Source organism: Aethalodelphis obliquidens, unplaced genomic scaffold, assembly GCF_003676395.1.
Source record: "Aethalodelphis obliquidens isolate GAN/ISIS:26980383/991018 unplaced genomic scaffold, ASM367639v1 scaffold17, whole genome shotgun sequence".
Classification (NCBI taxonomy): domain Eukaryota; kingdom Metazoa; phylum Chordata; class Mammalia; order Artiodactyla; family Delphinidae; genus Aethalodelphis; species Aethalodelphis obliquidens.
In genome coordinates, this window is record NW_020837961.1 from 18,003,539 (window position 1) to 18,018,375 (window position 14,837).

The 14,837-nt window shown below is 36.4% G+C and overlaps 1 protein-coding gene across 1 annotated transcript in view; it reads right to left on the reverse strand.

Moving 5' to 3' along the window:
- PPP3CA (protein phosphatase 3 catalytic subunit alpha) overlaps positions 1 to 14,837 on the reverse strand; it is a 299,648-nt gene that overhangs the window by 58,692 nt on the left and 226,119 nt on the right. The window contains exons 4-6 of the mRNA XM_027117002.1: positions 11,131 to 11,242; positions 9,932 to 10,077; positions 6,919 to 7,058 (exon numbers count right to left, since the gene is read on the reverse strand). Of these exons, the coding sequence (XP_026972803.1) occupies positions 6,919 to 7,058; positions 9,932 to 10,077; positions 11,131 to 11,242 (398 nt within the window). The remainder of the gene's footprint in view (positions 1 to 6,918; positions 7,059 to 9,931; positions 10,078 to 11,130; positions 11,243 to 14,837) is intronic.

Here is a 14,837-nt window from a genome sequence, read left to right on the forward strand (position 1 = left end):
AGGAAAAAACCCTCTACAACATTTTTATGCTTTTTAATGGAAATGATGATAAACCACAAAGTGTTCAGCTGAAAAGCATTAAAAAAGATACACGTAGAATGGTAGGAAAAGCAGAGTTCAGAACACCTTAACGCCATAGGGAGAGTTGGAAAATCATTAATTCACCAATAATTTATCAAACACTAATCGGTGATTTTCTTTCCATTTGTTATGAGACACAGGGAGAGGTGGTATGATAAGTGCAAGGCATGGTTTCTGTCCTGAAGATATAATCTAGGTAGCAAGGTAAAACATATTTTTTTAATTAAAAAAACTACATTAAAGATAAAATAGTAAAGCTTTGTAGAAATTATAAAGCAAAAAAGAAAGCATGTGGGTCTGAGGAAATCTTTTTGAAAAACATCTATCTTGTAGTAGTTTTTTTTTTTCCCTTTCTCTTTTCATTAATAAGGTGACACTTCTGAGCCCACCAAGAAAAAAGAGCCTTTCCTCCTCCAGGCTGATCAGCTCAAGCCGGGGCCATGGCCTTCTGAGCAGAAGGTGGGCTGAATCTCAGCCCCACTCATCCCCCTCCACAGGGGTACCCTTGTCAGGCACAATCTAACTGTATGAGTGATTCTGCTGGAACAGTTTTTTTTAACCCTATGTCCTTAACATGTCTTCTAATGACACTTGCTTCAAGGATTGGTGAAGGCCAGTGATGCTTTCAGCTTTGTGATATTCATTTACCAGCATGCGTTGCTGTATTTGGGAAAGAAGCTATTGTAGTCTTTGAAAATGTTGGGGTTTTTTCCTATTGGAATATGATTATTCCTTAAGCACTAGAAAATGCACCTTCTCTGAGTAGAAAGGGAGGTGGAAATTTCCATGGAATAGTAAGGATCCTTAGATTTGGGTTCTTATTCCACTTCTTTGAGCCTGAATTACCCCATTTGCAAAAATGCAGACAGTATTATTTATTTCATAGAATTGAGATGAAGATTAAATGAAGTAGCAATATATGTAGATGTCCTAGCCCAGTGCCTGGCCCATGGCAGTAGACATTCAGCCACTCCTATTTGTCTCCTCACTACCACAGTGTGGAGGTAAGAATGCGCCACAGAACGTGAGTCAGCAACCCCAGATTCCAGCAGTAGCTGTTCCATTTGTTAGTTGTGACTTGTGTTAGACCTTAGAGGCAATAACTTATGGGGATTAGCAGACAGGCAAGGGGTTAAATTCCGCCGAAGGAAGGAAAGGAATAGGGAGGAGACTGAGCATGAACAAAGGTAAAGAAAGTAGAAAAGACAAAAATGTGAGAAATGATAGAAAAAGTGGCTGGGCATTAGAGCGAACAGCTATTATTAGACTCATTCTATTGCTTCTCTTATTATTTTTGTTTCTTGCTATATTAAACTCTATTTTAGACCTTGAAATAAATCTTGTAGATTTCAGATGCTTTAACCATGATAATAGCCAGCAGGCATTATTAAAATGCCTTTTTATGCTTCTATGCCTTTGCATATACTTTCCCTGAGTTTGTTTGTTCTTCTGCAAAGGCCCACTCTTCTGCGAAGCCTTAGCTAAATTATCATTTGTGAACCCTTCCCTTCAAACCTACCTCACCCTGAGGTGCATAAAATTGCTACATCCACTATGTTCCCATAACATATGAATCTAATACATCACTTGTCACACTGTAGTGTAATTTATGTTTATACATCTGCTCTCCAGCAATAGCGAATGCCTTAAGAGACAGACACTGTTGTATTTGCCTTCATATCCTAAATGCTCAGCAGCAATTTGTCAGCTTACTGAAGCTCACACACAACTGTTGGAGGAGCCTCAACAGGGGCAGTTATGCAGGTGCGAGATGCAAAGGGTTTCCTTCCCTCATTGGCTCCAGCGAAGCAGAGGCATGCAGCCTGCAATCCCTTGCCAGTGGACCAACAGAAAGCCTCCACCCGCCTCCTTGGTGCCTCGCCCACTCTCAGCCTGGTAGTATGGAGGACTCGCCCCCCTTCCCAGCTCCTCCTCTGCTTCTTGGGGCCTAGCAATGGGTTCTTAGCCCTGGGGTGTCCTGGCACTGCCCGGATGCTGTCAGGCCTATCTTTTCCTAGGACTTGCTGTGTTTTTTTCTTTGCCCCAGGTTCTCCAAACTAATTTCATTTTGCCCACTAGGGATCAAGTCTGGAAGGGCTCCAGCCCTTCCTGCCAGAACTTCACCAGAGCTCAAGTCCTCAGCTGCCAGCTGCCTCAGGAGCAGTGAGCAATTTTTATTTAAGGCAAACTTCTTACTGAAGTATAACATCTTTACAGAAAGTTGCACCGATCAGACGATTACAAGTGGACACCCTTGGAACTAGCACTAAGATCAAGACAACGAACATTACCTGAACTCCTCATATGTCCTTCGAGTCACCACCACCTCCTCACTAAGGGTAACCACCATCCTGGCTTTTAACCTTATAGACTTGGTGTCTCTAATGCTGTACTCTTATTTCAATGAAATCACCCAGTACGCACTCTTTAGTACCTGGTTTCTTCCACTCATCATTATACTTGTGACATTCATCCATGTTGTTCTGTGCAGTTTTTCTCATTCTCATTTGCTGTATATAGCTGCATAAATATACTACAGTTTATTATTCATTCTACTAAACAGACATTTGGGTTGTTTCCATTTCTTGGCTATTATGAATACTGCTGCTATGAACAATCTTGTATATGTCTTTTGGCACACATGTGTACACATTTCTAGTGGATATAAAAATAGGAGTAGAATAGCTTAGTTATATGAAGGTTCCGCTTTAGTGTATACCAAAGCTGCTACCTGTAATTTGGGATTGGGGGTAAAGTGAGACCATTTGGGTAGTCATCTTTCTAGAATTCCCAGAGTTTTTATCTTCCTCATATTTTTCACCACTTCCCTGTCTTCAAGAGCCTCCCCCACTGATTCTGGTTGGATATGTTCTACTCATCCTTTAACACTTAGGTCTAATAACATTTCCACCATGAGTAGTCCCTTAAACCCCATTCATCCTTGTGTGTGTGTGAGAGAGAGATAACCTCCACATTTATCACAGAACTACTCACCTTGCAATTTATCAGTTTCTATTTATTGGTCTCTGCCACTAGACTGTCATTCACTCAAAGGCGGGGACTTTACCGATAAAACCTTATGGAAGGCATATATAGTAGGTGCTCAGCTAATATTTGTTAAATAATTGAATGAATGAATGAATTCTCAAAAGGTTACCCATGAATGGAACAGTGTGAATTGAGGGGAGGGGATAGGAAGGTGCTGTGAAATCAGGTGTGATTTCGACAGGCTAAAATTGAAGGTCTTGAACTCAGAGTGGGAGGGAGGGAAGGCAGGATGGTCTAGATGCTGGTTATATTTTAAAGAAAGGGTCAATAAGACATGATGACTGGTTGGTGGTGATTTCAGCACAAGAAGAAAAAGCAAAGGTATTTGTTAGTCTGTGTGACTGGGAAAATGAACTGTTAATAGAAACAGAAAAACCAGGAGAAATCTCCAGTGGGAATTAAGCAAGTGGGAAGGTAAATAATAAACCTTTTCAGGCAAGGTGAGTTCAGGATAAGGTGACAACGGAACATTTAAGATAAAAATTCCAGCAGAAAACTAGGCATAGAGAATTCGAGCTCAGGAGAGATAAAGAGACAAAGGGACCAGACATAGATCTGGTAATCTAACCACAGAGTTCAAAGTTTACAGTGAAGCTAAGGGAATAGATGAGGTTCCTGGGAACAGTGTGAAGAAAAATGTCAAGAGCAGGAGGAAGACAAAGAAAGAGGCAGGAGAAGAGTCAGGGATCTGCCTGATAAGTCAGAGGAGAATCAGGATATGAGGAAAAGGAGGAACCAGAGCATTTCAAGGTGGAAGGGGTGGACAAGAGTGTCAACTGTAGAAGAGAAGTTGGGTTGCTTGTGAACAGAAGAAAGGCTGTTGATCTGTGATTAAGAGACCAGTAGTGATTTGAGTGAGCTGCCATTTGTAGCTTCAAAAACATGTTTTAAGTGACCGTCAAGATATTCTTCAAATCTCAGCATATAGAGGAACTTTAAAATGGCTGGTTTAACTCACTTCTTCTGAAGCAAGCTACACCTAGAACACACAGCTTACAGGATGCCTCCAAGGTAAACCACCCAAAGCACCAAACCTGGCTGACGGCTTCATTTGGTCTCCATGAAAATGAAATTTTATCTCTGATTTGTCACAATCCTCACGAACTTTTATACTCTAGTGCGTGGCTGCTTCCAGCATCTTAGTTACTTGAACATTATAGGCACTGAGTATGCAAACTCTGGTCTAAGGTTCTAAAGATGATGGTAGCACTGGGGCAAAAGCAGAGTTCTTATGGATTCCTTCCTCTCTGCTACATGGACTGTCTTCTATAACTCATGAGCAGCATTGGCAAATTCTTACAGATGCATCTATCTGTATAACTTTTTTTTTTTTTTTTTTGCGGTACGCGGGCCTCTCACTGCTGTGGCCTCTCCCGTGGCGGAGCACAGGCTCTGGACGCGCAGGCTCAGCGGCCATGGTTCACGGGCCCAGCCGCTCCGTGGCATGTGGGATCTTCCCGGACCGGGGCATGAACCCGTGTCCCCTGCATCGGCAGGCGGACTCTCAACCACCGCGCCACCAGGGAAGCCCATATAACTTCATTTTATTTAAATCATGGTCCAGATAATACATTAGATCATGGATAGGGTGGCATAGCAATTTAAATGTACAAACTCTACAGACACATGTGAAATAAAACTGGGAGTTGTGGATCAAACTAACTGCCAATAACTCAAACAGGTAATTGTCACCAAGTTCTTTTACCAATTTGATTGTTCCTTTGTGCCCCTCTAGATCAGCTTTATAAACCATGACCACAGAGGTGTCTTGACACCTTCAAGATGACACTAAAGACAAAAGAATCAAAAAGCTCTAGGAGAATGTGTGAGTCATTTTTCTCTTCAGATAAAACAATCCACACTGCTCTGCCATTTCTCAGAGTACATAGGCTGTAGATGTTGACAGTCAGCATTTCTCATGGCTAGCGATCATTATCTCTTAAGAACCTCTAAGGAGAGGAGTTAAATAATAATTTTGGTGAGAAGAAAATTGTGAAAACACGCATAATCCTCCCATTATCTAGTTGATGGACTTTATGTCTGACGTAAACACATCTGTGTCTATATTCACAAAACAAAAATATACCATAACTTTATATCAGTTCAGTACAGGACTTTATTTAGAATATATTTGAACAGCTGACTCAGAAAACTAATAGAGGAATGTTATACTATGAATTAAAAAAAGATTAATGCAATATGGCTTAATATCGAAATCAAGAGGTTTATATTTTATTTGATATTGTATTATTGAAGCACAACTCAGTGGTATCAAATAAGTAATTTAAACATTCCTGGTATAATTAGGGATTTGACACCAGATTTGAAAAATTGAACACTTGGCTTTGATATATTTCAACAATACAACTTTTCACTAAAAGTTGGAATGTCTTTAATAAAAGACTACTCTCCAATTAACTAATTACTGAAAAGAAACCTTAGGCTTTTCAGAAATACTATACCATGACTCTTAATTTTAGCCAAAATTTCCAAAACATAGAAATGAATTGTAAACTTTCTGATAAATAAGCTTGGGACAAACCTCTTTCTTAATATTTAAAACAAAAACCATTCTTTGAATGATGCTTTATAGTGTACAAGACTTTCTGTTCGCAAACTTCAATTTCTCAATCACATCAACAGATAAAGAAAAGGAAACTTTTTCCCCCATAAGGGAAACAATGTATGGAACAAAATTTTCCACCAAAATGTTCCAGAATAAACTCTGATCAATGTTATGCAGAAGGATGATATCTGCTTACTCTAGAGATGAAAGATAGGTGGTTGGATGCATTTTACAGAGTTCTTCCAGCCTGGTCATTAGCTTGGCTGCCAGGGCAGGAATTGAGTGTAAACTTCAGTGAATATCAGGTATGACTTTTCAGTTTTTTTTTTTTAAAAGACTATGTATTCTAGAACTTAAATTCTCAACTTCTCCATAATCTCTTTTGCACTTTCATTCTGGCCACTTTCACATCAAACTATATGTCTGATAAGGGGTAATAAAAGGCAGTAGGCTAAAATTGAGGTAACTAAGATGTCAGGGAAATCGTGAGGATATGCAAAAACCCAACTGCGGTGTTGATTTCTTCCTGAAGTGCTCTGAAATGATATTGGGGGTGGTAATGTTTCCAAATCTCCATACATTTGCAAATAGAAACATTACTATAAAATTTTTGTCAACATGGCTTGTCAAAGTGCTAAGAATAAATTTACTATGGCACCTATATACTGGGTTGCTGCTAATTTTAATTTATTCAGGAAGTCCAATGAACTTAAGAAAATTTAAGAATAACTTGAAAATAATTTAATTGATCAATTTGACATTCCTTTTCTCATTTAAGTTATGAAAACTGGTAAAAATAATTTTAAGTGATGACATAATTGAATGAAGAAAAAAGAAAATCGAGGCTGGCACTGGATTTTTTCCCTACAGTTCCTGAAACAGAACGAATCTCCTACTAAACCCTACTACCTTCTTCCGCTGCTTTGTCATGCTGAAGCCACTTGCCGCTTTTATGCCTTTTCTATTTTTCGCAGATATTATATCTATATGTCTATATAGATACATTCATTTATTTCTCTATCCATTTACTTATTTATATTTTTATTCTCCAAGGGCTAAGAACCCATTTGAACCAGGCTATCAAAGTGAACCTTTCATTTGTACTTGCTTCCTAGAAACGTTACACGCACATAATAACTTAATCAACTACATGGACTGATGAATAACAACAGTTAACGAATGTCACATGCTCCAAGAGGCAAGCTGGAGCTCTCCGTCCTCACCTGTAGAAGTATGAACACCCCCTGACTGTGTTGTGAGTGAAATGTTCCTGAGTCTTCTCATTTCCAAAATCCTCCAGGGGGTCTGACCACAGGATATCACACATAGGTCCATAAGCGGGTGGTTCTTTGAATCGGTCTAACTAAGAAAAATAGAAGACAGAGAACAAAATACTAATCTTTGGAAAGTTGGAATTCAGAAATAGAAGAGACCAGCATTTTGCAGTACCCACGTTTGCTCCCCAGCCACAGCGCAGCGTGAACTGCCTCCTACCTCCCTCCTGACCTGTGCTCCTTCCTCCCCACTCTTCTACTCTTCACCTTTCTTGAACTTTCCTTCCTTCTTCCTCCTGACACTCATTTATTATCTGCCTTCAGCTCACCCTTTGCTTCCCTCTTGCCTCTTTAATTCCCACTCTTTACTCTGTTTCTTCTTTCTCCTGGTTTCCTCTCCGTCTTTCTCTCCTTTTTATTTTATCCAGCCAGTGTTTTAGTTATTACCAATTGATGTGACTCTAACTGTGCTTCATTTCTTGAGGAGAAGCTTTTGTTTTTTACCTTTGGGGAAATTTCTGTTACTGCCTCCATTAAACTGTGATTTAGAAATCAGAATGGGGAACGATTTACAGTGTTTATATTCAACGATATAATTTTGAGAACAGACGGCTTTCATTTTAAGAGTAGTTACTTGCTATATGACATTTTGGATATTCACTCATTAGGGGATATCTAAGTTTCTAAAGTCCAAGATGATTGGAGTCATTTTACTGGGTACAAACCGTCTTAACAATAAGCAGTAAAATGAACTCCAATTTAGCTGGTCATTCTTCAGCTCACAGTTCTAAGCTCTATAGTTTTACCTTAAGTCCTCATATGAAATCCATTTTCCAATTTTCCAGCTATAAATGTTTAGCAAAGTCATATTTCAATTTAAAATGGTACATTTAGAAGCTATGAGCAATACAATAACTGGAAATGACACTTCACCAACAATTTTATAACAGTCACCTTCTTATAGTTTATCCTGATTTGACTACAATTAAAGGATCTTGGGTGAAGTTAGCAGATATTATGGAGTCTCTTGAAAAAAAGCCTAAAACAGCTTTGAAAACCCATTAAGAACCAATATTCTCCATTTTCAATACTTTAATATTTAAAAAACCCCCATAGGGACAGGTGAATATATAAGGCTGACAGCCTATCAAATTCTCTCTTTTTCTGAGACATAAAAGGCGTTGTAAATAATGGTTTTGCTACACACCATTTTTTACTAATATCTAAAAAGAACGAAGCAGTATTTCACTTTTTCAACATCCAATGAAAAACTTCAGTAAGACAAGACCCTCTATATTTCAACCATTATACTATACGTAAAATATTCATTGCAAACTTAGACTTAAGATAATTTAAATAATTTATGCTTTTGGAACAATTCATACAAGAAAAATAATGCTTGTCCATAAAAATACAGAATTTCTTTCTGAGAAGCAAGAACTGATTATTCGGGATAGAACAGTAGAGGAGGGGAGACTTCCTGATTAATGTGAATTCCCAGCTAGAGCTTTGGTAAGGCAACCAGAATATAGAATTTATTCTGGAAAAGTTATAAAATGCATTCTGAAATTAATACCATCTACTGTGAAAATACACAACTCTGAAGTTAATTAAAGTAAGTGTGGTAGAAACTCTAACTGGCATATGGTAAACGCAAACATAAAAATCACCTTATGGCTCAGTCCAAAGTGTAATGACAAATACAAAAATTGAACATAATATCTGAAACATGCCAGAAACAAAGTCCTAGGGATAGCAGAGCATATTTTAAAAATCTACATAATTTATGATAACAAGTTTAGTTACTGATTTCAGGAGTCCATCAGACTCTAGAAGAATAAAGTGGTTACATTCATGCAGAAAGTGAACCACTCTATACTTGAGCTCCATGACTACACTTCAGTGTCCTATCTCTATAGAACTTGAAATATAGAGCAAATATCAATCCTCTGTGTGCTACAGAACACCAGAAGCAGACGTGTAATGGTGTCTTATAAAAAAGGACACAAACACACAGAGCAGGAAACAAAGGTTTATTTAATGTATTTTTGTTTAATTTAAAAAATAAAAACCATGAATTTCCTTTCTAACAGGAAAGTAAATACAATATTATTTTTACATTTGAAGACTTGGACCTTAATGATAGAGTATTCAGATAGAATTTGACTGTTTTACTTACTTAAATATAGTTTTTCTTTAAAAAACAATGAAATTTTAAAAGAATATTGAGCATAATCAAAGAAATAAAAGACTGTCTCTTCCACTACATAAAACTATCCTATACTACATTTTCTCATGAAAGAGATATTCCCACATTCAATCTAACTCATCTTTTTGCTGGCCAAAACAACAGTAAGACCTAATTAAGTAGAAAAATACCTCTTTAAAAAAATCAACTGCTTTCCACCTTGCCACTCAGTACAATCAATAAAATAGCATCATAGCCTTTGTTAGGTTGTTACTTTACAATTTTAAGCCGTGAAAATTGTTAGATTTTTAAAAAATGCCAATATGGACACATTTTAAAGGTCAAGTTGTGATATTTTCCCAAGAGGAAAGCAACATCTTTTAACTGTAATATACCACGAATATACAACGCATTGTTTGAAACAAGCCAAGGGGAAATGAAAAGGCATATATATATGTGTACATATATGTGTGTATATATATATATATATATATACACACATATATATATGTATATATATATTTTAGTGATCAGATATTTAGTATTTCTAATGACACATCACATGGTAAAATGAAACTTGAGGTTTTTGAGATGAAAACTCTTCCAAGTATAAATATATGTTTCTTTCTAGATAAAAAAAAAAAGAGATTCATGACCAGTTTAAATCATTTTCATTCAGAAGTATCAAGTTAGTGATAAAGGCAGGGAAATTAATGCCTTGCATTTATTATTGAAAGACACCAAATGGTAGACTTGGAAAATAACAGAACTTACTTTTCTGATATCATCTAAGGTGTTAATCTCTGGAGACAAACCGCCGTGTACACATAGGAACTGTTGGTTCATCAGGGCAGCCAGGGGCAGGCAGTCAAAGGCATCCATGCAGGCATCATATACGCGTTCTGAATACTTTATTTTACCTTTAACATATGATTAAAAACCAACTACTTACTCTTATGATTTCACAGATAGGATTTGGTTCATAAAAATAGGGTTTTTAAAAAAATGTTTTCTTGCCGGAATCATATTAGCATATAACTACACATGCAAAGTTCCAAATGTGATTAAAGAAGACTTTTTAAAGTTATATATTAATCTTTATATCTACTATTTTTTATTTTTGTTGTCCTTCCATATTTGACAGTTTTTAGTTACTTTTTGTGTAACAGAGGTGAGAACTTTTGTATACATATATCCCTGCTAGTTACCTGCAGATGTGTATTAAAAAAAACAAAAACAAAAACACAGCAACTAGGAGACCAACAGAAGAGGACACAAAACTGGCTGATTCTCCTGAATGTTCTTGTAGAAAAGCAGATTGCAAGACAGTTTCCAAAGTTGTTTCTAAATCACTGCACATTACTTTTCCTTTATTGACTTATATCTAATGTTTTGAGAGAAGTCTCTATGCTCCATTGAAATAGGACTAAATGACAAAGAAAAATTTAAACTTCCAAGGACAATGAGGAAAATTAAGAGAAGAGGAAAGTGAAATTTATATGAAGTACTCCTCACTCTTAGTATTTATTTCTAAAGGAAGAAGTTGTCTTTAATTTTGTAAAATCCACTCAAGGCTGGTAAATCTACTGGGTCCAGAAAGAGAGGCTCAATGTGGAATCTGCCCTCCATTTGTTTTTACTGAGTGATTTGAGATTAAAGAGTAGGATTATCCTGAACAGCAGTATTCTGGCTATTTAAAAAAATAATTTCATCACTTGTTGCTTAGGCTAAATCACATCAAATATTAATTTGAATTTTTATATCACTTTAAAAAAACCTATAATTTAAAAAGAAATTCTGAATTCTCTTAATTGACCATGCTCAGAAAGTAAAATGGAATGACATAATATAGTATCAGTTTTTGAATTTTTGACTTTTAAGCAAGGGATCATATTGTAATACGCTCTTTGTATGGATTAAAATCACTATTTAGCACATACGATGTTAAATGAAGAAGCCTGAAGTATACTTACATTCTTGCTTAAATGTGAAATACTCTGTTAGATGTCTACATTCATGATTTCCACGAAGTAAAAACAGTGTTTTGGGGTAAAGAATTTTCAAAGCCCACAAATACAGCACACACTGAGAAAAAAAAAAAAAAGAATAATATAAAAATAAATATTTTCCATTATACTTACACATACCTTGGCTGACATATCAGGAAGACATGAACCAAATGCACTACTGTGACCAAAAGTCCCCAAAAGGCTAAGTCTTTTTTACGGAAGATATTGAAAATCAAACAGAAAACATTACTTTGGTACAGAGCCAAGGTTCATCTATACTAAAGTATAAACATTGCACTGGAGATCTAGACACCACACGAAAACAATGGACTGCATAGAATTTATTGGGAAAAGCCCGAATGAAAATATACTAAAAATGAAAATATACTTGTGTCAAAGTATGAGAAGAAATGTGACAATTAATAAATAAAATAAAGTCACTTTTCTTTATAAAGGTAATTATTTTGTACAAATTAGGTAAAAGAAATGGGAGAATTAGAAAGGAAAGGCACCACAAAATTTAGAAGCAAACATTGGCAAGCTCAGGCTGACTTGGATTGTAACTATTTTCTTTTTTTTTTAAATTTATTTATTTATTTTATATTTTTTTATTTTTGGCTGCTTTGGGTCTTCAGTGCTGCGTGGGCTTTCTCTAGTTGCGACAAGTGGGGGCTACTCCTCGTTGTGGTGCACATGCTTCTCATTGTGGTGGCTTCTCTTGTTGCGGAGCACGGGCTCTAGGTGCGTGGGCTCAGTAGTTGTGACACACGGGCTTAGTTGCTCCGCGGCATGTGGGATCTTTCCGGACCATGGCTCGAACCCGTATCCCCTGCATTAGCAGGCGGATTCTTAACCACTGCGCCAGCAGGAAAGTCCCTGTATCTATTTTCCATTATGCTCTCTCCTTCACTACTCTTCTCTCCCATTATCTTGTCTCTCATTTCAGTGCCTTTGGTAAAGCCTTGAGCTTTTTGTTTTATACGTAATTGTAAATAAACTGAAGGCCAGGGACTCTCACTACATATGCTGCTGATAGCTAGGGGAAACATTTCATATACCTTAAAACTCTCAAATTAATTACTTGGGTATTACAGTTTGCATAAAAATGAGGGCCAAGTATAAATTCACCAGGCTTGGAATCAACCGACACCGAAACAGTCTTCCTGGAGTGTGAATTAAGATAACTGGGATACTCAAGTATTAACATCAATTTCATTATCCTCAAATAGCATTCATTAAAAATCCACAGGGAAGGGGACAGCACACTGAAAACAAGTATGCTTTTCTATCCTCATGAACTTTATTCTGAAAGTTAAGACGTTAGAGAACCAGAAAAATATTGAGGCAAAAGTCTGATTCTGGTTACTGAAATCTTAAACCAAAACTGAAACAATATTTACATTTTAATAATGAGTTTTCCAACATATAGTAGGTATGCCGGATAATCTCCACAGGGAAAAGCTACTGGCAACTCATTTGTGGTGCTACCTGTGAACAATAATCATCTCTGTCAGCTCCTGTGATAATTTATTAAATGAGTGGAAATAAATGTTTGAATATATAGTCCAAGTTTTGAAGAAAATACTAATTATCAGAAAAAATATGTATTACTGAGTTGTTCAAGCAAGATACTGCCCCTCACTGTAATTATGATTGAATAAAAAAAAATAATTAGCTGATATCAAATTTTACATATATATGTTACATTAGTTAATTTTATAATTACCATTTTCTGCTTATAGTTATTACCTAAAGTTCATGTGAAAGATGATAGTACTATTTCTGAGAAGTTGACCAACTGGCCTGTATTGAAGGATTATGATCTGTTGATACGTGTACGTGGCTCAATGAGTCTCTGATTGCTGTGTGTCAGGTTTAGAGGTGCACTTACAATGTTCTAGTAAAAGGAGTGTGTATTATCAAGCTTGTCTCACACTTCAGAGATGATATTTATACACTGTTATTAATGTCAATGAGAGAACTATTCTCAATTTAAAATTTATAAGATTTTATCATATGTATGTTTTGTTTATATATTATATTATAAATAATTTAAAATTATAAATTTAAAATATAAATTAAATTATAAATTATATAAAAATATCTTTCCAAATAGGTTGTTAACATTGGATGTTTGATTTGGAATAGGAATGGGATGGGTATGGGAAGTCTTTTAAAAATTATATTGTATTTAATGTGTTGTATTTAATGCATACATTGTGGGAGAGAATATGTGTTTTGGCTACTCTGTAGTTACTTTTTTTAAAGGTTTTCTTTGTTTCTTGTTTTCACTAATGTATAACTTATATCCAGTGAAATGTATCTATCTTAAAGGTACTGGTCAATGGATTTTTGCATATGTATATTCCCATGAAACCACTGCCCAGATTCAGTTACATTTCAGCACCCAGATGGCTCCCTTGTGCCCCCTCCCAAATCAATGTCCTTTGGAAAATGTTACCACAATTCCGAACTCTTTAGATTAGTTTTGCCTATAACAATTTATTTTAAAGCAAAGCTATAACCTCTCCAACAAAAATCTAAAATGCAATTTTTTAACCCCACTCAAATACTACTAGAGGAATCACATTCTAGGGCCCATATTTTCTTTTTATGCCATCCGTTAAAGATCCTGTCTTGACATTAGCACATGGCTTTATCACCTCTAGTCTTGATTACTATAGCTCTTTCGTAACTGAAACCTCAAAGGTTCTGTGGTATCCTCATCATAGCTATTTACCTTTTAAATGATTCAGTACACATTTCATGTCCCTTATTATGTAATGGATGTAAAGCACCCTGCATGTAGCAGGAGTTTAGGAAACATGAGCCTCTTTCCTGTAAATGAGAAGGAAGGCAGTCAGAAAGGAGGGGGAAGTAGACAGATTGGGGGAGAGAGAGAGAGAGAGAGAGAGAGAGAGAGAGATGACAGAGAAAAAGGAAGGGAGGGAGGAGGAAAGAAAAGTAAAAAGACAAGACTAGAGAAAAGAAAACTCAATTTCTAAATTCTTGGCTCGAGTACCCTAAAAATAAGAATCCGCTTTCCACATTTTATTTCCCTCTCCCCTGTGGCAAGAATAAAATATCTTCCCAAACACTGAATAAAACCACAAATGCAGCCAATATGGAAGAAGTGGCATGGTAAATGACAGGGCAAGGGTGGACTGGAGAGTGGAGCCCCGCGAGCTTCACCCTCAACATCTGGTCGGAGAGCACTGCCAAGCACAACACTGTCCTGCTGGTAACTATTTTGCCATCTAAAGCTCTAACATTCTGGAGAGCTAAAGATCTTGAACAAAATTATAACCTGATATTCTGTTAAAAAGGAAAAGTCTCGTGTAAAAAAATTATCCCGTTTAATGAACAATGAAAGAAAAATTAGTTAAATAATTGGTTATTTTTGTCCATGGGGTATCAGATGGCTAATGTGAATAAAATTTTCCCTGGATTAATTGGTTAAAGTAGAAATAGAGAGGCAAGTTCCATTGGCTTTTTTGCAGGGTGAGATGTAAGTTAATTGCACTAATCACTTTCAACTGGACCTCGACTATCTTTCCAGTCATACTCTAAATAATTAAACAGATATTTACAATCTAAAATTAGTTTGGTTTAGTCAATATGAAAGATCGAGCATCCTGTATCTTTTTCTTAATTTTTTATGGCAGACATAG